Below are 27,409 nucleotides of genomic sequence, written 5' to 3' on the forward strand. Positions count from 1 at the left end.
ACTCCAAACAACTCATGAAAAACAAAAAATATAATAAAGTACAAGGCTGGCACAACATCGTATATGTATGAAAATATCAATGGTTTCAAATCAAAGGTGTGATGCTTTTGAACGTTGTCCATGTAGAATCCAAAAGAATGTGAGCATAAATGATAAATGATACACATTGTCTTCGTGTCACTTTATTAAGTAAAATATAAGTTCTTTTTGCATCACGGAAAGTTGCAGTTCTTTGCACCATTTCACATACAACTACTTACTACTTTTAGAGTATGTAAGTATCTTTGTAATTCCAATATCCAGAGGATCCAACCTAATTTCATACAGTTTCTGAAAATGAACATCTGGAGATTGACATGAAATTCATCAAGCTCTGCTCCATTGAGGGGCATTAGAAAAAGGGTTGTCAATGGTCAGTTCCTGGAATCTCTTGACAAGTTGAAAAACCATTAGTGTTTCCTTCTAAACCTGCTAAAACCTGTCTCTGTCAACAGAAGCCTACTGTTGTACTTAAAACTACTGCAAGACCTATAAATGACGTGTCCACGTTTTTCTTCTGTCCTCCAGAATTGACTTCCCATTGTCTAAAGTGGATTTAGATATTGCTTTGTTGACTTTCTTTTAAAAAGTTGTACTAACATTGGTATGATGTTTTCACACAATTTTAGTGGGAAAAAACAGTCAATATGTGCTGACAATGTTTTGTATGAAGGAAGTCCCAGTATAAAGTGAATGTCACAAAATGTTTCCTAGAAATCACAGAAAAATAAAGAAGTCAGCCAATTCTAAAGCACTTTAGTAACCAGAAAAAAACCAAACCAGGACTGTATTTGTAGTTAATAGTTTGATTCAAATAATATAATTTATATTCAAATAATAGAAATAAAAACAATTACACCCACACAGAATACTTTCCACTGGAGTTGTTCCACTGCTTTTCAAGACTGTCTGTATGAAAAACACAAGAAAAACCAAAAGTCATAGCATACTAGTAGGAGACGGTATTTAGTCAAGCAAAATAACTGTAGCATACCATGATGCCAGTAGAGGGTAGTTACCAGAAAACAAAATTTAAAAACACTCCAGGAACAGAAATTAAAATCTGCCCGTTGGTACTAGGAAATTCTGGGAAAGCTATAAACCTTCTAATTTGGTGTACTGGGTATTGGAACGAGGATTTTTGTTTCCAAAACTAGTTCAAATTTGCCTGCAGTAATGCAAAGTTGTGAAAGTAACTCCTTGTGAGGAAGGCTTTTTATCATAGCTCTAAAGAAAAAGGTTTTTTGCATATATATCCCCTCCAACACTGCAGCTTATCCATGCCATCTGTTAGTTTCTCCTTTGTTTTTGTTTGCATCTAAGTAAGAAAATACTGCAGCTTGTCCTGTTCTACAGCCAAATAAACCCCAAAGATTTGCTCCTGTCTTATGCTTTCCACCTTTTCCAACAGTGCGGCACTAAGAACATTTCTGGATAAAGATATTTTTACGTTTTTCAACATCACCCATTTTGATCTATGGAAAAAATCTAAAATGTTGGTCACAGTTATCATGTTCTTCCTCTTGACAACTACATCTGCTTACGTGAAAGGGGCATTTCTGCATATTTAATTTGCTTGTGAAAAGTAACAGAATGTGCGCAGCCCGATCTCCTGATTTCTTCTTTTAACTTCATTTTGCACCAGGAGATGTTTGTCCATTACGATCCCAGTAAGAATGGAGTCACACTCTGTAAAGTATCTTCTACAGTGCTGTTTATTTACAATGCTAACACTATAAAAAGAAGTATAATTTCACATCCCTTTAGATGGTGGGAGGCCCAGGTGGTGTAGCATTGAGGGAGCCTCTGACTCACACATAGCACGCTATGCAGACCACCTTCATAGTAGAGAGCCTCACCTGTGGTCTTTCAAGCTGTATAGAATTTTGTAACATGGAAACAACTCTGCCATTTCGGCAGTCAAAACAGAAATGATGGTCTCAGGAATCTTTGCTGTGCTGTTAGACAAGGGCAAGGCCAGGCAGCAGGTGTAATCGTCAGTACCTAGCAGGGGGTGCCCACAGGCTTCTCTGTAAGGATGAGCCAGCTGACTGAGTTTACCCCGCTCATCCCTGGCTGAGGCATGTGTGCTGCACAATATGGCCTGAAGGCCAGGCTGTACCTGCAGCATGGCCCAGCACAGCCCCAGCCTGCGCTTGCCTGGGGTGACTGTGCCGTGGATCACTGACCCCTCAATGTGCAGTGGTCAGCACCACTACAATCCCAGGGCACTGACAACTCCTTTAGGAGGAATTCTTTTTTCTTGAATCCAAATACTAAAGATGTGATGAGTTTTATAAGAACATTGCATTCTTCACAATTAATTAGCTCTGTGCTTATTTTCCTACAGATAGCTATATTTCCTGGGTATTTTTTGTGTTTATTTCCTATGAAATGTATAAAGTTCCCTGGTCTTCTGTATCCTGAGCATTCACAAGAAGCCCTGCTCTTGCCTATAGCAGCAAAGGCCTTGAAAATAGTTTCTTCACAGAAGAATTCTCTCTTTGTGACACTAGTGCTCTTTCAAAGGAGGTGAGTCTCTAGTTGAAGGATGCCCTTTAAAAGTAAACAAATCATTTCATCAGAAGTGAGTATGTTAGGAAAATAGTGACAGAGGGTACAAACCTGGGAGGAGTGGTCGATATATCAGGTCCTACCAGATACCATCCATACAAACGTGACAGACTAGAGAATGGTCTGACAGGAGCACCAAGGAGTTCAACAAGGTGCAAGACGCCTGCACCAGAGGAGGAAAAACCGCATGACCCAGTACAATCGGAGGAGGGAGGTGACTGGCTGAAAGTAGCTTTGCAGAAAGGTCTTGTGGTGGACACCAAGGTGAACATGAGCCAGCAATGTGCAGCAAAGAGGGTGACCAGTACCCTGGGCTGCATTAGGAGTGCTACCAGCAGGACAAGGGAGAAGACCCCTCCTCTCTACTCAGGACTGCTGAGGCACCTTAAGACCTACTGGAGAGAGTCCAGTGGAGGGCCACAAAAGTGAGTAAGGGACTAGAACCTCTCTTACATGAAGAAAGGCCAAGAGCTGGGACTGCATAGCCCAGAGAAGCGAAGGCTCAGGGTGCATGTTATCAATATATAGGAATAGCTGAAGAGAGAGAATGAAGGATCCAGACTCTTCCCAGCGGTGCCCAGTGACAGAACCAGAGGCAATGGGCATGCACTGAAACACAGGGGGTTCCCTCTGAAAATCAGGAAACACTTTTTTTTACAGTGAGGGCAACCGAGCACTGGCGCAGGCAGCCCAGAGATGCTGTGGAGTCTCTATCCCTAAAGACATTGCAAAGCAGCGAGGACCCGGCGCAGGGCCGCCGCTCGGTAACGGGGCCGGCCCTCGGTGATGGAGCCGCCCCCCGTAACAGCGCCGAGCCCCGAGGAGCGGCGCCGGGGCTGGGAGGGGCGCGGCTGGCGCGGAGGAAGAGGTGGCGGAAGGGGCGGGCGCCTTGTCTCCCGGCGGAAAGGGCGCAGCGGCACTTCCCTGCCGGCCCCTGGGGAAACTCGTCATGGAGGAGAGCAGCGGCGTCCGCCTCTCGGCCGAGTGCCTGGACGAGCCGCCCAACAGCCGCATCTTCGTGGTGCTGGGCAAGGACACCGAGGAGACGCTGATCCGGGAGCGCTTCTCCCCCTTCGGGGACATCCAGAACATCTGGCTCCTGCGGGACAGGCGCACCAATGAGTCCCGCGGCATCGCCTTCATCAAGTTCGCCCGCAGCTCGCAGGCCTGCCGGGCCATGGAGGAGATGCACGGCCGCAGCCTGCTCCCCGACACCAAGCCCATCAAGGTACCCGCCGGGGAGCGGGGCCGGGCGCTGTGGGGCGGGCGCTGTCGGGCGGGCGCTGTCGGGGCCCGCCCGGAGCAGCCCTGGGAGCCGGGCAGCGAGGGACCGCCTCGGCCCGCACGGCCCGGGCTGGCGCTGAGACCCCTCCGGTCACGGTGGACCCACGGCGGCCTCGGGGAGCGGCTGCGGGGGGTCCCAGCCGTACCTGAAGCTCCCACGTGTGGCCTGAGCTGTAACAGGCCGGAGGGAGATGCTCTACCTGGAAACTGCGGGGTCTTTCTTTGGGGCTACGTTTTGAATTTTCAAGGAGTCTCTGTGACAAAGATTCTTAAACAGTATATCCTAAGTGTTGTAAGCAAGATAGATGTGAATAAATAGAGCTGGCTTTGCACGTCTGTTTCATGTTGGCTTTGTAGCTCGTGAAAACTTTTTTCAAAACTTTTTTTTTTTTTTAATCCATGCAATTGACTGGCAGCTTTCAGCCTCCTGTTTTCATTTGAAAATGCAATTGAGTCAGTAAAATCTTTTCTGAAGAACTTGCCATCAGAAGCCAAAAGATCAGACTTGTATTCCTTTCTCCCCTGCATGACTATTAGAAACATAAATTAAGAGCTCTGTGAAATCAGTTGCTGCTTTTGTATAAGAAGCTTACTTAGAAAATGGCTTGTATTTTTCTTACTTGGTTGTTTGGGGTTTGTTTCTTTGTTTGTTTTTATTTGTGGTTTGTTTGTTTTTTCTCCTGGTTGTCTTCTGATGTGCACTTCTGACATGAAATTTACTTCAGTAATTAAAAAGGATTTTAACAGTAACAGATGTGAGAAGTTATGATTCTTCATAGAGCACTAGACCTGCAAACTTCAGCCCAGCTGAACAGTGAACTCCAGTAGCAAGGTTTTAATAAACTGTTAGGCCTTTTTGTTTGTTTGTTTGCATATTTGTTTTTACTACTGCTGTACTAAGCCTGTTACAGTAATGCATTCTTCGCTACCTCTCCCATGTCACTGGGCATATTGGCAGTGCTGCTGAGTCAGTAGCAGTATTCCTCACCATTGTTCGTTATCCCTGGTAAGACTTTCTGCTGGCCTCTGTCCTGCCTGGGAAACCATTTGGGGTGATTTATATTTGTAGATCTTTTGTCACAGGTGATCACAGCTGTTCTTTTTTTCTATGTCAGGAAAGCTAGCTTATGCGAAAAATAAATACGAAGGTTGTTAAACCTTTTTCTTGGTTGTTGATATGTGTTTAAGACCTATTGCCGGTAATTAGTGTCTGTGTAATTATTTCATTAGGTATTTATTGCACAGTCAAGAGCTTCTGGAAGCCACCGAGATGTTGAAGATGAGGAGCTTACACGAATCTTTGTTATGATACCGAAAACCTATACAGAGGAGGATCTGCGAGAGAAGTTTAAGGTACTGATTTGCTATTTGATAATTGTTACTTTAAAATGGTTTGTCTTAATTATCAAAAGGATTTTTAGCACATGAAACTTTTAGGCATTTTCAAATATTGGAAATTAATATGCTTTTTAATTGTTCTAGATGTATGGAGACATTGAATATTGCAGCATTATTAAAAACAAGACCACTGGAGAAAGTAAAGGTTTGGGCTACGTGAGGTATCTAAAACCATCGCAAGCTGCCCGAGCAATTGAAGAATGTGATCGAAGTAAGAATCTGACTGAATTCTTTGACTTTTTTTTGCAATAAGTGTGTATCATCATTAATGTACCTTTTATTTTTATTTGTGTTTGCAGGTAAATTATTTGTGATGTAAAACATCTTGAGACAAAGTTCTTTTGCAAATAAATAGTAGCATTGTTAACATTCAGTGAGAACAGTCACCTGATTACATTCTTTCAAGACCAGGAGAAGAAAGGCTTTTGGGGAAACCTGACAGCAGCCTTTCAGTCAAACCTCCTGTTCAGTGTTGCTTAGTCACAAATATGAAATAACTTGGTGTGAGGACTTGGTTGTTTGTTGTTCTTACTTCTTTTTGTGTCTGTTTTTTTTTTCTCCCTTAATATACAAGGTGGTTCTGCGTCATATCTATCATAAGTGGTTCTATAAAAATGATATTTGTGCATAGGAATATGAGCCTGAGATTACTTAGCAATCAAATTGTATTTCTGTTTTTCTGTGAGGTTAAAATGAAATTAGTTGGATAGCTTGAGTATAATACCCATTTATTTCATAAAAGCAAAACCTAGATCAGTGCAAAACACCCATGAACTGCTGTTTTAGCACAGAAGTTCATGGGATTCCTTCTGGAGCATCTCAGAATCATGCTAAGTATCACAGAATGGTTGAAGTTGGAAGGGACCTCTGGAGGTCATCTTGCTCAGGCAGGATCACCTCGGCACTGTGGTTGCTCAGGACCATGTCCAGGTGGCTTTTGAATATCCCTAAGCATGGAGACTCCACAACCTTTGTGGTAAACTGTGCCAGTGCTCAGTCATTCTGACAGCAAGTGGATTGTTGTGCTTAACTTGTGAGTAGGAGTAGTTCTGTGTGGAAGCTGTTAACTTTCACACAATTACTATGGCAGGCTTCAAGAGTTATAGTTATTTCACTACAGCCAATGCTTACTGATATTTCTGAATAGTATGGTTCTAAATATGGTACTTGGAGAATGTGGGTCTGGTCAGATAATTGAGATGTGCTGAGGTGTTGCTATATTGTTTCTTTCAGGTTTCAGGGCCATTTTGGCTGAACCTAAAAATAAGGCATCTGAGTCTTTTGAACATGACTATTACAGTAGTAACACAAGGCAAGAACCAAGAGGAAATACGCTTCCATTTTGTAAGTCACAGCTTTTGGTACTAAACGTGATTTGTAGTCTCGAGTATGGTCACTAAGTAAGAATGTGGTTTGGAAGAAGGGAAGCTAATGGAGTCCTAGGCCAACACTTAAGTAGTAGATTGGATGTTTAAGTTAGAAACTAGCCAGGCATTTCATCTCTATATTTTTATGGCTCACTTTGCTCTGGTTGGCCAATTATTTTGCGATTTCCATTGGTGAAATTAACACATTACCTTTAATATATAATTGACTTGGATTGCTTTTAAAAGTTGAATGCAACATATGCATGAAGTGAAGGCATGCTGGTGTTGATGACTCAAATTATTTTGTTGATTCTTGAGGTATGCAGCCAGAATTTTGTAGTTTTGAAAAAAATGAGAGCAGAATTCAAGAATCTGTCTCCAAACGTCTGTCAGTGTTATCACGGCTTCCCTTTATCCAAGAGCAGCTGTTTGCCCTCTTTGATTTAGTTCCAGGACTGGAATATTGTGACGTTCAGCGAGATCCTTATACCAATAGTGGTAAGTATAAGTACAAAAAGTTTTTTTTTTTTTATCTGTGAAGGGAATTCCTTGTACTTTTACTTCAATTAATTTGTATTGCAAAATGCAGTACACTTGTGGGAAAGAGTCACTGGTTGTTGCTGTCACTGCATAAACCCAAACGTTCAGTTTTGCTTGAACCCCTGTTTACAGGTAGCCATAAATAGTTTTACTTTCAGGTAATAAAATCTCAAGAACGACGGGATCAGAGTCATGATAAGTGGTTTTGGTCAAATTAATAGTTTTAGGTAGAATAAATGAAGAAAAAGTTTCAGAAGCTATTGGACATCTAGTTAAAATGTTCTCTAAACAGATCTTTAGAGTTTTCATCTTGAAATGGGCGTAGGGTGGTGTGTGTGTGTATGTAGAAGCTGACATGAGTAAATGGGATTAAATAATTCCAAAACAGATCATGTTTTCTATTAAAAAGATATTTTGGTTTCAGTCTTGTTTTGTTGCTGTTGAGAAAAATGTGGAAGTGGTCTCTTCTCCAAGAAGCTTGAAATGATTCAGAGAACTAAAATGTAACTTTACAGTTCTTGAGATTCACTCGTAATGGGATAGTTGCATTTTTAAATGAAATCATGTATCCTTTTGTTACTCATTCCAGATGAGTAAAGAAGATGTGTTTTCACTTGTGTGGGTTTATTGCCAGCTTTTCAAAGTAGCATAAATACAGCTCATCTGTCACTAGTTAATTCCACTGAAGTTTTCTACAAATACTTCTGTGATATGTGGTAAAAAGACTTAAGAATTCTGTGCCACCCATGGCTGATGTGCAGTTTAATCTTTTACTCTATATGAGTGTAGTTTGTTCTTAGGATTTAGCCATCTCACACTGAAACTGTGTGCACTGTATTTGCAGGCTATGCTGTGATTCAGTACAGCACTGCTGCATCAGCTATATATGCCAAGTACAAATTACATGGGTTTGAGTATCCTCCTGGAAATCGATTAACTGTCACTTTCCTAGAAGATGGGAGTGATAGTTCAGAGTAAGTACTAATATATTGAGATAAAAAGTTGTAAGTTGTGTTCTGGGGAGCAAAATGTAAAATAAATACATCATTAACATAAGTAACACCAATATCGCTCTGAGCTTGTTCTATACTCATAGATAGTATTTTCTGAAATTGAGGTGTTTGGTTTGGGGTTTTCTTTTTGAATAGTTTAGAGTAAGCCTTTTGAAACTCACTAGTCTTTGATAAAGAAAAGATTAAAATATATATTCTTAAGATTCTATAGAAAAATCTTGGATTTGTCAAGAATCTTTGTCAGTGTATCTGTAATATGTAACAAGGGCTGGAATGTGTTTTTGATCTCTTGGTTGTTTGCAGTAGGGCGAGTAGTAGCCCTGTGAAGCACTTGTAGAATAAAGCTGCTGGTGATGAGGATCTGATATCCTCACAGGTCTTCCACCATCTCTAACTCATTCCTGTCATTTGAATGCCCATTACAAGTTGGAGGGGCTTAGGTACTGTCCTGCAGTGAAAATTTTGGCTTACTTTTATCCTAAAGGAATCTAGTTCATGTCAAACCTGTTCTGGGAAATGAACGGGGACAGTAAGGAGGGACAATGGGGAGACTCACTTCAGAAGTGCATGCCTGACCCAAACTAGAAAAAATGTTGATTGCAACCTTCATTCTTCAATAATTTCTGCAGCATTGTCTTACAACTCAGGCTGTGACTCTATGCAGAATGTACAATTGCTTTTTCTTATTCTGCAACAAACCAAAATAAAATCACTGGAAAATAGGAGCTGGAAGTAAACTTTCTGTGATAGTATTTTGACTTCTGAACTGAATCTTTGTACTCTTTACTGAAATAGGTGAAATTTTTCTGTCCCTTTTGCTTTTTAGGCACCTCTCACAAAACGTAGTGGGCTCTTGTAGAGATAATTTTATCTTTTTTACCCCTAGAATATTAAAAAAAACAAAAGGTAGTTTTGTATCTGTATATGTAGTAATGTATTACTGTTTTCAGTGAGTTCCAGCTAGCATGCATACTTTCAGGTCACGTCTATGGAGTGTCCTGAAAACCTGGCTTGATTGTCATTATTTACATGACATTACAGATTTCCAGAGATACTCTTAGATGTGCACTGAAACTTTTCTCTTGCTGAATTTAGGATTAACTTAGCTCTTTCTTTAAAGTATTTTATTATCACTTCTGCTTGCAGCCTCATCAGAAAAATGGCAACACAGCTGGTTACAGCACAGGTGTCGTCAGCGTTGCGCAATAACAACACGATTGTTCAGCAGTATAGGACACCTCCTGTAAGTTCATATAAAGCACAGTGTTAGTATCCTTCTGAATTGTAAGAAACTTCAGATATGTCAATAAAGAACACTGCTCACTTTCTTCTGTAACTGTTTTAGATGCTGCACTTTTTAAGGTGTACCTCTGATTGGTTGGTACATTTTTATTTCCTGTAAAGTTGTCTGAGCTTACTTGGATTTATTGTCCAATTTAATGAAATAACCAAAATAAATAAAGTAATGAAGATTAGAACTTGTAGAGGCTGTTTATGTCCTGTGATGGGAACAAAAATTGTAAGTTAGATAAAATTACTTCCTCTGCCCCCTGCCCCCCCAGTTAATTTATACTTGTGTTTTTTTCCTCCTGTTTCAGCAGGCGTTTGGAGGAACTTCTGGCCCACAGTTACTTCAGCCCCAAACAGATGCCATTCTGCCACCACCCAAAAAAAAAGTTCCACCTGACACTTCTGTGAAGGAAAGGCTTTTCATACTTTTTCATCCCCATCCTTTACCTGTTGTCGTTTTGGAGGATGTGTTCTGGTAAGCCTCCATTTACAAATAAGTGCTTCCTAACAAAACCAAAACAAACTATGAAATATTTAAAATAAATGTTGAAAATAAAAAAGATTATCGTGAAAATGCTTTCCAAAAAGAGCAGTGCGCAGTGATTAGTATATATAAGTGAACAGTAAGTAACAGTTGCTTTTTGAAACTAGTTTGTTATGGAATTCACATTGAAGCATAGAGGCAGTGTCAGCAGTATAGCAGCTTTATTATCAATTAACTTAATCTAAAGTAAAATGTCTAGTCTTCTAACGCTTATTTTTAACCAAAAATGTGGTACTTCCAGTTCTTCCTAATTTATTTTGCATTTTCTTTTAAGTATTTCTGTAAGGTATTTAAGTATTTTGATAAATTTCCACAGTAACTTAGGTGAGTATATCATATATCATAATGGTTTGCATCTTACTGACACTATTTCAGCTGTTCTTTCACACGACCTCCTTTTAAGGAGCAAAGACTTGAGACAATTTTTGCCATCTTTAAAACAAATCTATAGTTAACTGTTCTCCAGTGTTTTCTATTATTTGTTTGTAGTGTACTCTTGAAGAAAAAGACATTTCCCTTTTCTAATAGCTTGCATTTGCAATAAATCTTTGGAAAGCCAAACTATGTACAAAGCACCAGGAAAGGAAAAGAAATAGTAAGCACATAATGTGGAATTTAAAACTACCTATTTGATATACTAGATTTTCTTAATCAGATGCTGGAGAAAGGAAAAAGCTGTGTATACATTTGTGTAACTTCAATATGAAGTAAGCAGACTGTTTTTCAGAAATGTATTTTAAGGAACTGTCTAGGAATCTCTTGAGGACTTTGGAAATCCGTTTTCCCTAAAGCTTTTGTGTTTGCTTTCTGAGTCATTTCAGTGAGACCTTTTCAAAGATGAATCACAACTAAGTTCATTTAAGTGAGATGCAGGTTTAGCTTCTAAATTATCTGCTGGTTTGCGTGTGTATGTCTTATTTTTCGTTTGTTTGGGTTTTTTCTTTGTAGTGAGTCAATAACTACGATGATCCCAGCGGAGGCAGAAAACTGGAATGCTTTATTGGACTTACAGTAAAGGGTTTTACACTTAAAGGGTTTAGGGTCTACATATTTAACAGGAAACTCATTTTATTTAAGGGAAAACTCATTTTATTTTGAGGGAATTACATGGAGGAAAGAGGTATTCAGGTTTGCAGAATGCACAGGATCCAGGGAACACAAAGGGAGAGATAAAGCACAGTAAGTGTTCTGCACTGGCTTGATGAAATCAGGGCATGGTTTCTCTGGGCTTGGGCAGGACATTCCAAACCCGTGACATCAATGGATCCTTGTCTGGACTTTAAGATGGAGGTTTGTCCCCAGTCGCTGTTAGCCCAAGGCTTTTGTTTAAACCTAGCAGTTTTCTTTTTCTCATATCCAAATTTTGGAATCCAACATTTCTTATTTTGTTTTTTTTGGGGGTGTTTTGAGTGCCATGTAGTGTTTGAGGACTGTAGTATTGATTAGCTTTACATATTCTTTTAAATAAGAGAGAAGTCATTGGTGTTTGTGTTTCTGTTGTAATATTCTGTAGAAAACATAGTCTGTGAACTTCTGGTATTATTTCTGTTCCTGCCCATAATTCAAGAGAAGGGAATATGAAAATTGGGAGTTTTAGAAGAGGCCAGCAGAAGAAAACATAGTGTACATATCAGAATACAGTTGTTGCAGTTAACAAATCATGTATACTTCAGATTGGATATGTTGCAGGAAAATGTGTAAACTCTTTTTTTTTTTTTTTCGTCCCCCCCAGTCGTTTTGGACAACTGATACAAGTTTACCTTGTTGCTGGAAAAAATGTGGGCTATGCAAAATTTGCAGACAGAGCAAGTGCCAGCGAGGCCATAACTGCATTACATGGCAAGATTGTGAATGGTGTCAGGCTCAAGGTGAGGTTGGCAGACTCGCCCTCGGAGGAACCCAACAAGCGCCAGAGAACTTACTGAGCAGGTGAGTACCCAGTCTGAGCTGTTACTTACACTGAAGTTCAGCTACATGAAATAGTAATTGGCTAAGTATTTTTAAGGTTAGATACAAGCATGTAATGATAAACTTTAAACCTATTCTTAGCTAACAACTTGAAATACAATTTGTTGTATATCTGTGTGTATATATGTACACATATCTGTGTATGCTTATATATGCACATATGCACTTTATTTTAGCAAAAACGAATTTTTATAATTCTTGGAAAAATATGAACCAGTTGATAAAAATCAGTCTGGATGTTCATAGAAATATTTGCTTTTGTACGTAAGAGAATCAATTAACATTGAAAAGAGAATGCAAGAATAAACAATGGAACTGACATCAGCTTCTGTGTGTCTTTTTTTTTTGTTAAAAACACATGCCATCAGTGGTGTTGGATAAAGATGCAGAGTTGAGCTGTTGGAGGGTAGAGGAGTGAAGGGGTAAATAAAAGAAGGATGCAGGGGGGGACAGGTAAGGTTGTCAGGTGAAACCAAAGGTTTGGGATATTTGGGTCATCTGGATTCTCAGAAATCAGATGTAGCTGAAATGTGTGATAGTGAAGAAAATATTGCAGAGCTTGTGGTGGAGGGATTGAGATGTGTGTTTAAGATAATTAGTCTGAGAACTTATTGTTTGATGCTTATGGCCTGTGAAAGCTGGCTAAACTCCTAGAGGTTTCATATTTTTTAGACTTCAGGGACCAAAACTGATTTGTTCTTTTAAAACATTGGTTTGCTTCAAATTACATAAAATTTAATAAAATTTCTTTTTTTTTTTTTTAATTTCTTTTTTAACATTAGAACTGTTACCAAAAGAGAAATATAGTAGGGGAAGAAAAAGCTATTTTCTGCAAAATAACTCAATATTACTATAGCTTTCAGATATTTCCAGTAGCCATATTATCTTCCGAAGGGACATAGTTTTGATTTAACTCATTCAGAAAACGTCACATGAAATCCTGACTCTCTTCACGTCAATATTTTACCTCTAAGCTTCACTCCTTGTACCTTTCTTTGTATAGATGTTCTTTGTGACCCCAGAGTTGCAAAGATCAAAAAAAGATTTTGCCCAGATTGTTCCTGTTCTCCTTTTTTCCTGAGGACTTTCGTGTTGCTCTTCTGATAAGCAGCAAATGCTAAAGGTGGCTTTAGTCTTTTTATATACAACTTTTGTTTTAAAAAATTGGATTTCTAGCATTCTTTTTCTGCATTGAATTACAGCTAAAACTAATTTGAAGCTTTTTTCTTTTTTTTTTTAATCAGCAGGTGAACACAATTTTAAGTAACTTGTACCCATGCTCTTATCTTCGTATAAAGTTTTGTTTTTAGTGTGACTTTTACTTTCAGCAATTAAAGGCCAGCTTCTGGGTCTCTACAGGAATAACTATGATGTGACGTGTAATATAATACCAGGTCTGCCTTGTGTACTTTTTACAAAAAAAGTGTAAACACAATATGTGTCCAAAATTAGAAAAATGATCTATCCTGAAGTTTTCTTTCTTTGTTTTTAAGAAAGATAAGAGTGAGAAGACTGGAAAGTTTTCTTCTGATGGTCTATCTAAAACTGATTTTTTTTTTATTCACACATACGAACACACACAGAAGCACGTTTTTCCAGTCGTGATTGTTGAGAAGATTCTTTAACGTCTCCAGGTGACAAACAGTGTGCAGATGGTCACCAAATAGGATTTTCAAAAGGCTAAAGCTTACTTTATGTTTCAGATTATGTTATTAAATTCTAATATACACATATTATTGACTAATCAGAAACATAAGGTCAGATTGAGACACACACATTTTACCTAATTAGAAAAATGGAAAACTAAGATCCTATTTAAAAATTATTTTTTTACAATATTCAAAATTACAGCAGAGCTCTCTGTCCTTTCCTAGGTATCTCTAAAATTTCAAATAACAGAGTACTAGTGTTAGTTGTTGAAAGACAGACATGTTAACTCTGTCTTGGACAGATTACTAGTAATTTTGGTGGAAATGGCTGCTGAGTATTTCCCTTCTGGTTAGCCTTTCATCTGCTGAGTCTGTGCTATATCACAGGGAGAAGAGATTTCTAAATTTACAGTGTTACATCCTGTACATGAGGTTCTTGATTCTGAGTCTTTTAGCAGGTTGTTTTAGCATCTATCTCTTCTTAGAACAGATAGACAAAATTACTTGCTCTTTTTGGACTTCAGTTGGTTTCTCAAATTCAAATGAAATGGTACATAAAAGGAAGGATTCCCTGTCAAAAAGGGCTTGCCCATTTAAATGAAGCTTACCACTGCCTGACTTTGCCTTGGACCAGCTGACGAAAAGCTTTGCAGTAATATAGAGGCTTATATTTTGCTTTCACCTAAAACGTTAAATTGTGCATTTGAAAGGAGATGGAATTCTCTCTACCTCTCTGGGGTTTTTTTTGAATGTGCGAGAATATTAACTTTTGTTCTTTTTGGATTTTAGCTGTAGGAAATAATCTGCCTAGCTAAAACTTCTCTGAGTTTTCACTTAAGGAAGTCATTCCCTCTTAAAAAAACCCTGTTCTAAACTCCTATTGTATTACTGGCTTTTTGTCTCTAACAAGGTGACTGGATTTCTAGAGTAGTCCTTTCTATACAGGGTTCTCTGATTAAAATCTGTGATAAGACTTGAGAATTCTAGAATCTATATGAAAATAAATGGAATTCAGTGGAATAATTAAATTTAAATAAAATATTTTTTCTACGCATTTGACGTTTTTCCCTAACACTTCCTTATGCAAATAATCTTTTTAAAAATACAATTTACAAAATTGTTTCTTTAAAAATGTTTTATGGTAACAGTATGCTACTGATAATGCTCCTGCAATGTAAACGTCTGACCGTAAGAACTTTGTTACCTTGCAACAGCCTTTGGTTTATCAGGTGAATTTGCATACATATGTATTAATATTCTAAACTGATGCACCTAATGAATTTTACAGACTCTGGCTCTCCTACAAGTCAGTGAAAATTCAATTTATATGAGTAGTTAAAAGTAGCAGAGAAAAGATGGAAATAGAGACTAGTAATGTTCTCTTAACTACTTTAAATTCTAACATAAGGGTTTTTTTGGGGTGAGGTTGTCCCCTCTTATGCTAAGTAAGTATTAACGGCTGAAATAATCACTTTAAACTATCTTGCTTTGAATCAGTCTAGGCTTGAGAAGACAACTACAGTGTCTACTTCTAGGCAGTTGCTGAAAGCAGACCAATCTTAATGTTCTTGTTATTGACCAGCCTGTGCTCTCCACTCAGAGTTTTGCATTACTTTGAGTATTTCAGGAAAACCTCACTGCAGTGTCTGATGCCAGTTGTGTAAATTATATAATTCAAAAATGGAAGAGGAAGGAAGGAATTTGCTATCTTTTAGAAGAATGTATTCTGGAAATCCAATTAATCTCTCTATTGCAACCTTATAGTTCTATTTTAATACCACTCCCAAAAACAACCCCCCCCAAACAACAGACCCACAAACAAACAAAACAAAAAACCAAAACCCACACAAAAAGTCTCTCACAAAGCTTTCAAGGAGTCCTTAGAAAGCAGAGCTTCTAACTAGCAATGTATTAAAAATGCAAAGGTCCACACAGCTGTGTGGACCTGGGTTCTGTGGGTTTTAACAATCATTGCTGATTGACTTTAACCCACAGCAAATGGATTAATTGCATTTTTCCCCTTCTGAAAAAGTTTGGTGGTGTCTTTAAATAATTATTTAGTCACTTACTAAATTAAAAAGCATTTATTCTGTCATGAAATACATGGTTATTTTTGTCTTGTTACTCTTGCTCTGAAAAAGTCCTGCATCACTGATTTGATTTGCATTCATTTTTTTACTTAGAGTTTATTAAAATCCTGAAATTAACATCTATATTTATAATAATGTATTGTTGTGCAAAAATGTTTAAAAAAAGTAATTGTATCATAGTTGAGATGTATTCTGAAAAAAATAGCTGTATTTTGTATCAACAGCGTACCGCAGAAAAAATGCGGCTTTCACGCACTGCTTAGAAAAAGAGACACTTCTTTAAAAGTTGGAGAAGCATACCTAAAACTTTAATATTATTCTTCTAAAGATATTAAAAGTCTTATTTATATGCTGTTGTAGTGATTCTATTTTATAATATGTACTTTAAAATAAAAATATGTATGTTGCTTTTTGATGCTATTTTTGTACTTGTGTTTTTTCTACAGAAACTAAATAATGACATGACCCTCAGCTAGCTGACTGACTGACTGAAAACGTGACTAGACATGGTTCCTGTGGACAGTGACAGCTTTTTCAGTGACAGCTTTTTTTTTGTTGTTGTTTTTTTTGTTAATTGTTACTTAGTTGATCTCTCTATGGTGCTTTTTGATTTTGAATATGCAGACATGCAGTTTTGAAAATTATCTAGGTATTTAACATTGTAAACTGGTGGTTGTTCTTGTAGTAGTATATAATCCTGTATTACAGAAATCTTGTTTTTACCTGAATTCCTCCTATAAGATGAAATTTACAATGATGGGGGAAATAAAGGAGTCAGCATTTTCTGACTTGACTGGTTAGTTGATAATGATTCAGATTCTGTTAAGATAGAAGACATTTCTCATAATCCAAATTGCATTGAAAAGTGAAGTACAGCAGTAAATTCAAAGAAAATGAAATAACTGTTTAAAAACTGCTATCAGGCGTGACAGTATTAATCTAGATTTAAGAAAATAGCTGTAATCTAGAAAATGATTCAAAGTACATTCTTAAGTATTTTGTTGACTTGGGCCAAAAGTACTTGTTATGCTTTGTATGCTGTTTAGTGAAAGTGACATTTGACTGTGGGTCAGACTATCAAAACTGCTTACATTTATCCTTTCTTATCCTGAGGTCTTTTGGTTATAACTGGGCAAAGTATGGAGTCTAGGGGTGTGGGGGTTTTTTTTGTTATGGTTTTTTTTGTTGTGGTTTTTTTTTTTTTTAGGGGGTTGGGGTTCTTTCCTCTCCCCCTCCGAAGCTTTCAATGCATATGTTCAAGTAAGAGTTGGACAAGTCAGCATTTCAGCAGGATCAAGAGCACATTCCGGCACTGATGGAGAGTAAATGAAGATAGTTCAAATAAGTATTTGCACAGAGAATTTTCAAATGCCAAATACTTTTCTATGTATTCCTGCATACTACTTGTTGAATTGAAAATATCCTGGTTATTAAAGTAATTTATACAGATAAAATTGAGGAATTCTAGTTGTATGCACGCTACAGGACAAGCATGCCCTTGGATGCATCTCCTATCCTGGTCCCTTGATCGTTGGTGTGGGGAGAGACATGGAAGCAGCCTGTAATTTCTTCTGTCTCTGAGCACCTTTGGAAGTATTTCCTTCCAAGAAATCCCTATCTCGCAGGAAGGCTGGGATGAGAATGCAGGTCTTACTCCCTTAGTTCCAGGATGGGATAGTGAACTGTTTCAGGGTAGACACTACCAGTATATGCACTTTTAATGGGCTGAGAGAGTTATTTACATTGATAAGGGGGATGGGTCACAGGGGAGACAGAGTGAGGGACAGTAGATCTGGATAGTGGGGTTTAAGAAACAATGAGATTTGAGCTTTTATTCTACCCTATAATTTCATGCACTTACCCACTTTTTTCCACTCCCTGCCAGCAGTGTTAGGTTGGCTTAGCCTCTGGGTCCCTTCCCAGCAGGGAGATGCTGCTGTCAGGAGCGCTGGGCAGAAGGTTGTTTTTGTGCTGTGCAGCTGCTCAGTCACCATTTGGGTCCCACTGGCCAGTGTCCCTTAGCAGCCCTGGGTTTTCATTTTTATGTAGCTCACGGAGCTCCAGGATCGTTGTCCCCCTTTCCATGATTCTCACTGTCTGCTTCTCCAGCCCCTTATTCTTTCCAAGACTGCTACTTCTTAGCAGGAGACCTTTGCAGCCTCCTTTCAGATGCTGCAGCCCCTTTGTTTTCCCAGTCTCAATAGTGAATGTGCAGAAACACAGCAGCTTATAATGGTGGGTATGTCTTGTGTCTCTATTAATTTAAGCTATGTTTTTACCTATAACAGATGGACTGCTTTTTTAATTTGTTTTTTAAAGAGAAGGAGGAAATGAGAAGATATTAGAAAATACCTCCAGTTGTAAGTAGCTAAAAGCTGCAGGTGAAACTTCTTAATTTTCTCTTTTGTTTCCCAACAGCGAAACACATACATCAAATAAAGCAATGTCCTTGGTTGGGATGAGGGTGGTTGGGGGTGGGAAAAGGAGGGAGTGGAGAGTTTTTCATAAAATCTTTTTAACTGGAAGGCATGGTTACTCAAACCTTAGAGCTTCACCATTTGGTGCTTTACAGTCAGCTGTCTTACACTACTGCTAGGATGCAAACCTAGATTAGCCGTCTGGTAATTGTCATTTGACTTCACCTACTATCAAATTAATGCAATTAGAATAATATTTACATGCAGGTTACTTAATGTTACTTATACAGCAAATATTTTAAAGTATTTAGTAAATAGTTTAATGCAAGATCTTCAACTAGGTTTTATTTCCTGCTCTTTATAGAGGAGTATCAGTAAAAATACCTTTGCATTAGAGTGTATATGAGAATAAGCACTGTCATTGCAATTGGTTCAGAAGTTTAAATTCAAGTTTAAAAGTTGAAAAAAAGTTGTTCCTATGTTAAAAGAATATTAGAATTTAAATGCTTAAATGTGAGGAAGTTGCAGAATAAAGATAGCCTAAGAAACCTCGTTTTCCTTCTCTCCATCTTCCTAGTATGTGTTACAGTCCTTGATGACTCACCAGCAGCTTTTTTCCCCAAGAGCAGTTGTTTTGTTCAGCACAAAGAGCAGAATTGAATCAGGGCTGCATGGTTTTTACAGGCTGTAAAATTCCTACTCAGTTGGGTGTAGATGTTAGAAATTGGAGGTTTATGGTTGAGCTTGGAGAATTGGATCCTATCTGTGAACTCTGGCCCAAAGGTTGTTCGTAAGAAGGGTTGCCATTTCTCTGGGTTCCCTTGGAAAAGTCCCAGTTTGGATCGGTGTGTAAGGTTTTTTTTGCTGCTTAGTTGGTATTGTGGGGTTTTTTCCATCCCTTATAATAAATTTCAAGTAGCATTTGGGGCTTTCCTGTTTTGCTCAGGGGAAATAATTCTGACCAGTTTGCCATAAATCCCAAACTCCAGAACTGTCAAGCAGCACCTTTGCAGACTTAACTGTACAGTCAATGTGTTTAGTGAATCCAAAATTTTCAGAAAGCATCAGTCCTATTCTGGATACATGGAGAGACACCATGTTCATGTAGAGGGGTCTGACACATGCTTCTGAACCTGTATGGTGTGGTGTATCTGCACAGCACCAGGTGAAATGCTGAGAATGCCTGTATAGTCAGTTGAAAAAAACCCCAACTTCTCATTTATGTGATAAAATCAGCCTTTTGATAAGTCTCTCCTATGTCAAGGTCCCTGTCTGACGTGGTACTGAAGGTGGATCCCTGTGTGTTTAGGGGACATGAACATCCCCAGGAGAGTAAACACTCAAAAATTGACTGGTGGTTTTTTTTGGCCATCCAAGATGGGGAAAAAAGAATCAGGTTGGCATGATCCTAACAGCTATTTGAAGGGAGCATTCAACACACGCAGAAGGCTAAAAGATACCCTTAACAACTTGAAGTAATGTTATGAAGTAGACAGAGCAGTGCCATTTTCTAATTGTTCTCTATCTTGTTTTTGTTATTACATGTCTCTGGGAGTAGTGGGCCACTGCACTCCCCTGGGCATGGAAGATCAGTGCTCCCTTCTTTGGGCTGTGGAGCTCTCTTGCCTGCTTGTTCAGTCAGGTCTGCAACTGAAGAGAATTGGACTTGGGCTGGAACTTGGAAAAAAAAATTTTCCCGTTCCAGTTCTGAGACTTCAAGGTACCCAAAGAAGCAACTCTGCAAACAGTATCTCCCTTATAGTCAATATCGAATCAAGCTACTAGTTGACTCACATGGAGTCATTTGTAGTGTTCTGGTAATATATTTAGAAGATACTTAAAATCATTATTGCTCTCCTTAGAGTTCAGTGTATTTACTGAAAGTATTAATGTGCTATTCTTCTCCAGCTAAGTAATATCTTGCTATTTTGAAGTCCCCCAGCATTTTTGATTGGATATGATATTCACCACTCCCTGTTTCAGTTGTTATGTAGCACTACTGGTAAGTGGCATGCTGCTTTTATAGATCCTTTTGTTGGTAAGTAAAAACTCTGTCTGCTGTGAAAATGAGCATTAGGTTCCTGCACTGGAAAAAAACTTGTGCTACTCATATTCCTTTTGATGGTGTTTAGTGAATTGACCAAAACTGTATAGGGTTTTTGTTGTGTTGTTTTGCAGAATCAGTGCTTTAGTGTTGGTAAGTAGAATTTAGTATGCTTATCCGTAAGTGACTTGGATTTCAGCTGTGTTCATCAGCCATAGTTTCTGTAGGCATTGAACAAGGCTTTTATACCTTTTGAAAATGAGATAATACAGATTTCTTAAATTACACTAGGTGATGTCCCGTAGAAATCATTTTATCCATTTATTGAGTCATAACTTCTGGGTTAGTAGAGGAGCCTTTTCTTTGTGTAAGTGGGGGAAGATACTAATCTGCTTATGTTGTCTGAATGTCTACATTAGGGTATTTCTGATTATGAAGTGAAAAAAGGCCATTCTCAAGAGGGCTGTGCATTCTGAATGTGATCTGTGAGTCAGTGATTGCAGTGCCCCTCGCTGGGTCCTGGGACTCCTGAGACCTTTTTCTTTAGTGGCACAAACCAGTACTAGGGCATCTCACATGGGGGTAGAGCCCAGGTTTGCAGTGCAGTGTGCAATTGGATTTCCTTTGCATCTTTTCTTGTTCTTCCTGTTGGTGGTCCTTTTTCTGACCCAGGGCACTCTGTCATGTCTCTTCTGCTCTGTCTTCAGAGATATCATCTAATGTCTGCAGTAGCAGGAACCTCCACTCTTTCAATTACTATAGAAGTAAGTGAGAGACAGAAGGAATAATCATACATAAGTGGAAACTGTTGAAGGTGAAAACGTGATTATGTGCACAGCTCCAGTCCAGGAAAACTAATTTCATATTCTCATCATGCCATTTTCCTGAACTTACTATTTTTATTTGTTAAACATTCATTTAAAACTTTATCAAAGATTCTGCTCAAGTTTTTCACAGAATGTTAAGTTAGAACTGCAGTTATACTGGTAAATTTTCTCCAAATAGAATGAAGAAAAAACTATCAAAGAAGGAGGGTTAACAGTGCCAAGTTCACTTACAATTATAGCAAAGGGACAAAGGGTGACACCACAGCCTGCAGTGCTGTGAGGCAATCCCCCTGGTTCCAGCAGAGGTCACTGGGCTCCTGGGTGTGTAGACAGAGACTGCAGCTCAAAGCTGACACTGCTGAAAATCTTAACCTGCTCCTAAGATAATCAACCTATATATAGAATTTCATAACCAAAAGCTTGTGGTTTTTTTCCACAGGTAAAGAATTATCGCTAGGTGTATCAATTTTAAACACATAATTTAAAGTACTTTTAACATAAGTTAATAATTAAAATAATTTCAAGTAATTGATTTAAAAGTAATTGAGAGAAGAGAGAAGCCTAGTTTAACTTGCGTATTTTCTCTGAATTATTTTTAAGCCATTTATTTCTTCACAGCCTATCAGTTTTGAAATACAGATGTTCTAGTTTTGCTTGCACAAGCCTCACATGTCTATTTCTGATTTATTTTTCTTGCTGTTCCAGAGGCTTTCCCTAGTTTTGCAAATGCAGGATTAGCCAAATACTTTTAAAATTGCCATGCTGAGTATGAAAGTTTTCTGTGAGATACCTGAAAACACTGCATACAGAACACCTCTCTATACTGTTTTTTGGCATTTTTGCAATTTCTCTGTAAAAGATTAGAAGCAAGATAATGAGCAAGAATTAGGAAAAGAATTGGGGGAAAGAGAGATTAAAAAAAGGAAAAATAAGGAAGATTGTAAAAAAAGGAGTTCTGATTTCAAGACATAGAACAGGAAACAGTCCAATAGCAGGTAAGGCATGAGGGGGTTCCTGGGGGAAAGCCAATTCGGATATTTGGAAAAGCAGGATAATCCAAATTATCCAGATCTTAAGACAAAAAAGACAGAGGGCACTGTGGTGCTCTGGAAGCCAAATGCTTTAAGATTAGGTTGTATGTAGGGATTTGGAGTCTCTTGGATGGATGTTCATCACAAAGGAACCGCAGAAGCCCTTACATCAATCTATAGTAACTTCATTCTTTTGTGTCTTATTTCTCCTTCCTTTTGAAATGCCATGATTGTCATGCACAATGCTTATTTCATATACACATAATGAATATTTTGGCACCAGAATTACTTTTAAAGCAATATCTGTTTTTTTTCAAAATTGTGTGCTTTCTGTTGAGCTCATTTATCTTGTTGGGTAATTTCTCCTTCATCACTCTGGTGTGTGGTGGTTCTGTTCCTCCTCCTTGCGCTGACACAGCTTACCTCAGCTGCAGCTGTCTGGAGTTCACTGAACAACTTGCAGCACAAATTCACATCAGGTCACTCATCCACAGCCTCTGCTTCTGGCAGGGATAAGCACAGCAACAGAAGCTTGAGTTACAGGCAGAATCAGGCCTCCTGCAGCCAGCCTGATGCTGTACTGCACTCAAAACTCGAGGTGGTTCCAGATGCTTCAGACAGCTCTGGTAGCTGAAGCTGTGGAGACTGAAGTTCAGCCCCAGGCAGCTCTGCTGGGTACAGGAGTGAGGAGAAGTGTGTAGCTGGATATAACACAAAACACCGTTCAGCTGCTCGCTCTGCTTGCTTATAAATGCTTTAAAGGAAGCTTTAAGAGGAGTTGCTTTGAGGGATGATGGGCTTTATGGCCTTGGTGCTTTGTAAACATCGTAAATCACAGCTTGAAAATAACACTTCGGTGCTATAAAGTCCACGTATCTCATAGATGGTGGGGCTGTTGTTTTGAACTATACATGGCACTGTCAGGTTAATTAAATATTGATATAAGACTCTTATTCTTCTGCTTTAATAATATACATCTGCCTGCTCCCAAACCTTAATTCTTTTATTATGATAATTGAAATTCTTGAAATTCTGCAAACTCTCTGGAGCTTGGGAAGGTGGGGTTTCACCCAGCATGAAGTCTAGGGTGTTCAAATCCAGTGTTAACATACAATATCCAACACACACAATATCTGCAGGACTTATATTAAGGCTGAAGAGTTAAATGCTGACCAGACTCTATATTTAGAGAAAATGTTTACAAATCCTGGGCATGCAAATAGAGAGAGAAGTTTCCCTGGGAATTCTTCCAACTCTTCTGACCGAGTTCTGTCTTTGGAAGGTGCTAATGAGGTAAATTTTCCAGATGACATTTTAAGGAATACAGGACAATGTTAACAGAGCATATTTGGGTATGTGGACATGAAAACTCTATCAGAAATGTAAATGTCTGCTGGAAATATTTTCTAAAATTGAAATTACAAGTGACTTAACAAATAAAGTTGCAAGATTGCTGAAAGTTATTTAAAGTATCAGAATGTAGATTGTCCTCATCCTGGGCACACTAAATCTCCCTCCTAATGTGTCTGTTATATCCAAGGATAGCAGGCGTAAAGTTATATTTAATCAGCAAAACAAAATCAAAGGCAATGGCATATAAAACCATGTACTGTATGTCTTGACCCAATGACGTTTTTAAATTTAAATCAAGTCCAGAGAGTTCACTTCTATTCAGAGTTCACATTAGTGTAATAATGCTGGGGAACGCTAAAATTTGCTGCCCTTCTCTGTGACAACATACCAGCTAAGTTATTTAAAATTATTGCCAGAATTTTAGACATGGGTTATCCATACACAGGTATCACAGTAGGTTTTTCCTTTCCCTAAAGGCCGAGGATACAAAGATGGCTTTAATGCCCACATATGAAAGCATTCTTGGAATTTTAACCTGGAGACCATCTGAAACTGTTTGAAGTTGGGTAATCTGTTGTTGCTTTGAAAAATAAATTAACTAGGTAGTTCTCAGAGAGTGGAGAGGAAACTTTACTGCTGTGACCCTTTTTAAAGGTATTCTAGTGGAGTTATAAAGAGAAGAGTCCTTTAAATACTGAAGCTTGAAAGAACTTAGTCTGGAATAGAAAGCAGAGTGCTGATAATAGCCAGCAGGGTTGGAAGGTAGTAGTAATAACACTTAAAACCAGAGATTTCTTTGTTGTTGTTGTTTAAAATTGATAGCTCAAAGTGTTTATACCGCTTTGGTTTTGCAGTCTGCACAGTAAAGAAATCATGCAGTCAGCTGAAGATGAGGCTATGGGACTACTACCCATTGCTAAAATCAAGTATGAAACAAACTCTTTTCCTTATCTTTGAGTGGAAATAGTTAACTATAGAGAGTATCAACCATAAAGGTTTTGTTTTTCTGAGATTGAACCGCTCCTGCTGATTGGTCATATGTTTGTCTTCAGAGATAATTGGAGTTCTGATAAACTGCATTTGAGATTTGCTTTTCAGATTTCTGGCTTCTTGTATTTAATAGGGATATTCTTAATAGAACTCTTATAAATTGTGATTATCTATGCAAGATATTTACCTGTAATTTCAGTTTTAAATCATCTTTGGGTGTTTTTACTTCCCTTTCTAGTGTCTTCAAGGAGAAGACATAATTTTCCCTTTTTCTTCAGGGATGTCCAAGAATGGTTTATATTTTATTTCTGTGACCATCTATAAATATGGAAAGTATTTTTGTTATATTCTATGCATATCTTATGCTGTTATGCTTCAGGATTTCTCTTGCTATGTGCTGTCCTGATTTTGTATAAAGTAGAGTAAAAAATGGTGCTGAAATGAATAGACCAGTGTATATGGACTATCACTACAGAAACTGAAGAGCAAAATGTTGAGATGATAAAAACAGTTTTTCCAAATTCTCTTTAGGGGAATTGAAAAACATCCAAATGGAAAGATCCGGAACTAAGTGTCTTCCCTCCCGGGGAAGATGGGGAAAGGCAGGAATATGCTTTCATACGTAGGGATGCTGCTTGTCTTTGGTTTCTCACACCTAACTGAGGAGAAAGAAAAGAATAAACCATTTGAATGGCTGCACAAGACTGTGTAAAAGTCCATTTAATCTGGTATCCTGCTCTCTACAGTGGCGGGAAACTGATGCTCAGGAAGAGTGTTGAAACGGGGCAGATAACGAGTGTCCTTTCTTGGACACTTCTCAATAGGCAATGGGGCAGGTACCTTTTCAGCAAGAACTGCAAAGGAAATTGTTGTGCCTACAGCTGTCCTTCATTCCTTTGTATAATCCCTGCTTAAAATCATCTGTTTCTTCAGCTTCATAGCATAGTATAGAAGCAAGCCATCTGCATTAATAATATTTTGTATGGAAAAGTTTTTCCCGGTTGTTTTAAACCTGCTGTCTGATCTGAGTTTCACTGAAGTCCCATGTGATGAAAAATAGCATGTGATCATTTCCTGTCAGCCTCCTACCTATCATTTGGGATTTTATAGATCAAAAGACAATCCTTTCTCAGTCTGCTCTTCAGCTAGAAATTATGTCCTCACACAGATGCATTCCCATACTTCTGTGTATATTTTTTCAGCTGCATGTGTTTTCTAGTTTCACATTTTCATGTGAAGGAATCAGAACTGTACACAGCACTCAAGTGCAAAGAGATTTACATGGGGTTGCAATGAGCTCTTCTGCTTTGTTCTCTACTGCTTTTGGAGCAATTTCTAATACTGTTTGCCTTTTGGACTACTGCTGAGTAGCAAACTAATGTTTGCAGAAAACTACTCACAATGACTCCAAATAATAAAGGCTAATTTAGAGCCCATTATTATGTATGTTTAGTTAGGGTTATTTTCATTACTGTTTACATTAGTTTGCAGTTATTGACATAGATTTTCAGCCACTGTCTCATTGCCCTATTGCTCACTATTGTCAGCTATATACACTATATACAGCTGCTCAGAGTCAGCTTTCATTTTGCCTATCATGAGTAATTTTGCATCATCAGGAAACTGCAAAGATCATTGGTCTTCACACAAGTAATTTTAGGCTATTTAGGTGTAATCAGAAGTATTCTAAGCAATTCAGCCCTAAGGAGGACTCAAAGAAGAAAGTAAATAATGTTGTGTTAGGTGGTCAGAATCTGTCAAAGAAAGGGGGACATTGATCTGGTTACCTGATGTCAGTCCTGATGGCAGCTGTGCTTTCTGGTTCATGGAGATGGCTCTTCAGTCTTCTGGCACTCCTTTACTGTAGGGCATTTCCAGTTTGCATCTTGCTGATGCCTGCCCTTCTGCTTTCAGAGCATGTGCCTGATACGAACCTGCCTCCCAAGCTCTCCCTCTGCCTAATTTGTTTATTATCAGACACTCTTTAATGCTCTTTGGTGCTCTACTTCGTGCTTTTTCTTCAAAGCACATCCAGTTCACTGCTTACTACTGGTATATTCTCACAGTTTTGCATAATTCAATGAATTTGCAAAAAAGATAAGGTGTAATTTGCAAAAAGCTTTAATAAAAACATGTTTGTTACCTCTGCCTTGTGTAAGCATACCATTTTGCCAAACACATGCAAACCCTAACAATAAATGACAGCAAAGAAACAATAATATTACTTATTACAGGAGAAAATAAAACTATTTTCTTAGGGTTCTGTTAGTAAATATTTTCAATGCCCATAGATTTGCTTATCCTCAGGGTATGGGTGGCAAGCAAACATCTGCTTTTATATTTAGTAAACTTCCCTGCTGTCTGAATGAAGAATGGGACATTTTAAAAGCATTTGTGTCTTGCTGAGAATTATGGAAAGAATTCTAGGGTTTAACCTGTGGAGGTTTTATCTCTGCATGGACAATCAAACCATGTTTTATAGTTTTCTTCTGGAAAACCTGTCTCCCAGTTGTTGATGAGAGTAAACTTGAGAAAAACAGGTCAAGTTCTTGGATGGACAAAATGGAATATAGCTCCTCTCCTGTGTTTAGGTCTTTACCTCAACATTTCATCAAGATGTTCAAACCTTTGCTCCTGGTGGTGCAAATTATGAGTAAAAATCAGTGAAAAAAATTCTCATGTGATTATGTAACAACAACAGAGATTTTCAAAACATTTATGTAAGCCTACATAAAATCGGCTTATATCAATATTTCTGAATGATATGGTCATAATCATCTACAGTTATCTAAGAAACAGTTCTAGGTAAATAAGGTCTTAGAAGATGAGGACGGTACCTGCGTGCATACACTTCACTAGCATTTTGTCATCCACCATCTATATAACTTAACTGTATCATTTTAACAAAATATTTAAACTGCCCTTCTACCTGTTTGTGTCTCTTTGGTTTAAGTATAGGCAAATTAGTAAAAAAAAAAATAAATCTCTGTA

The 27,409-nt window shown here is 38.2% G+C and overlaps 1 protein-coding gene across 2 annotated transcripts; it reads left to right on the top strand.

Annotated features, from left to right (window-relative positions):
* Positions 1–3,527: 3,527 nt before the first annotated feature.
* RBM45 (RNA binding motif protein 45) lies at positions 3,528–16,541 on the top strand. 2 transcript variants are annotated; one of them, XM_027731460.2, is made up of 10 exons: positions 3,528–3,841; positions 5,128–5,250; positions 5,380–5,506; positions 6,529–6,639; positions 6,981–7,160; positions 8,047–8,176; positions 9,362–9,458; positions 9,814–9,980; positions 11,782–11,978; positions 16,203–16,541. In XM_027731460.2, exons 1-9 carry the CDS (start codon positions 3,563–3,565, stop codon positions 11,972–11,974), a joined length of 1,407 nt encoding a protein of 468 aa, XP_027587261.1. In that variant the 5' UTR covers positions 3,528–3,562; the 3' UTR covers positions 11,975–11,978; positions 16,203–16,541. The 2 variants fall into 2 exon arrangements, with proteins under 2 accessions (XP_027587261.1, XP_027587262.1); XM_027731461.2 differs by having other exon boundaries at positions 9,817–9,980.
* Positions 16,542–27,409: the final 10,868 nt, after the last annotated feature.

The sequence above is a fragment of the Pipra filicauda genome, unplaced genomic scaffold, assembly GCF_003945595.2.
Source record: "Pipra filicauda isolate LSUMZ 115617 unplaced genomic scaffold, ASM394559v2 scaffold5_size6683894_pilon, whole genome shotgun sequence".
In the NCBI taxonomy this organism is placed as follows: Eukaryota; Metazoa; Chordata; class Aves; order Passeriformes; family Pipridae; genus Pipra; species Pipra filicauda.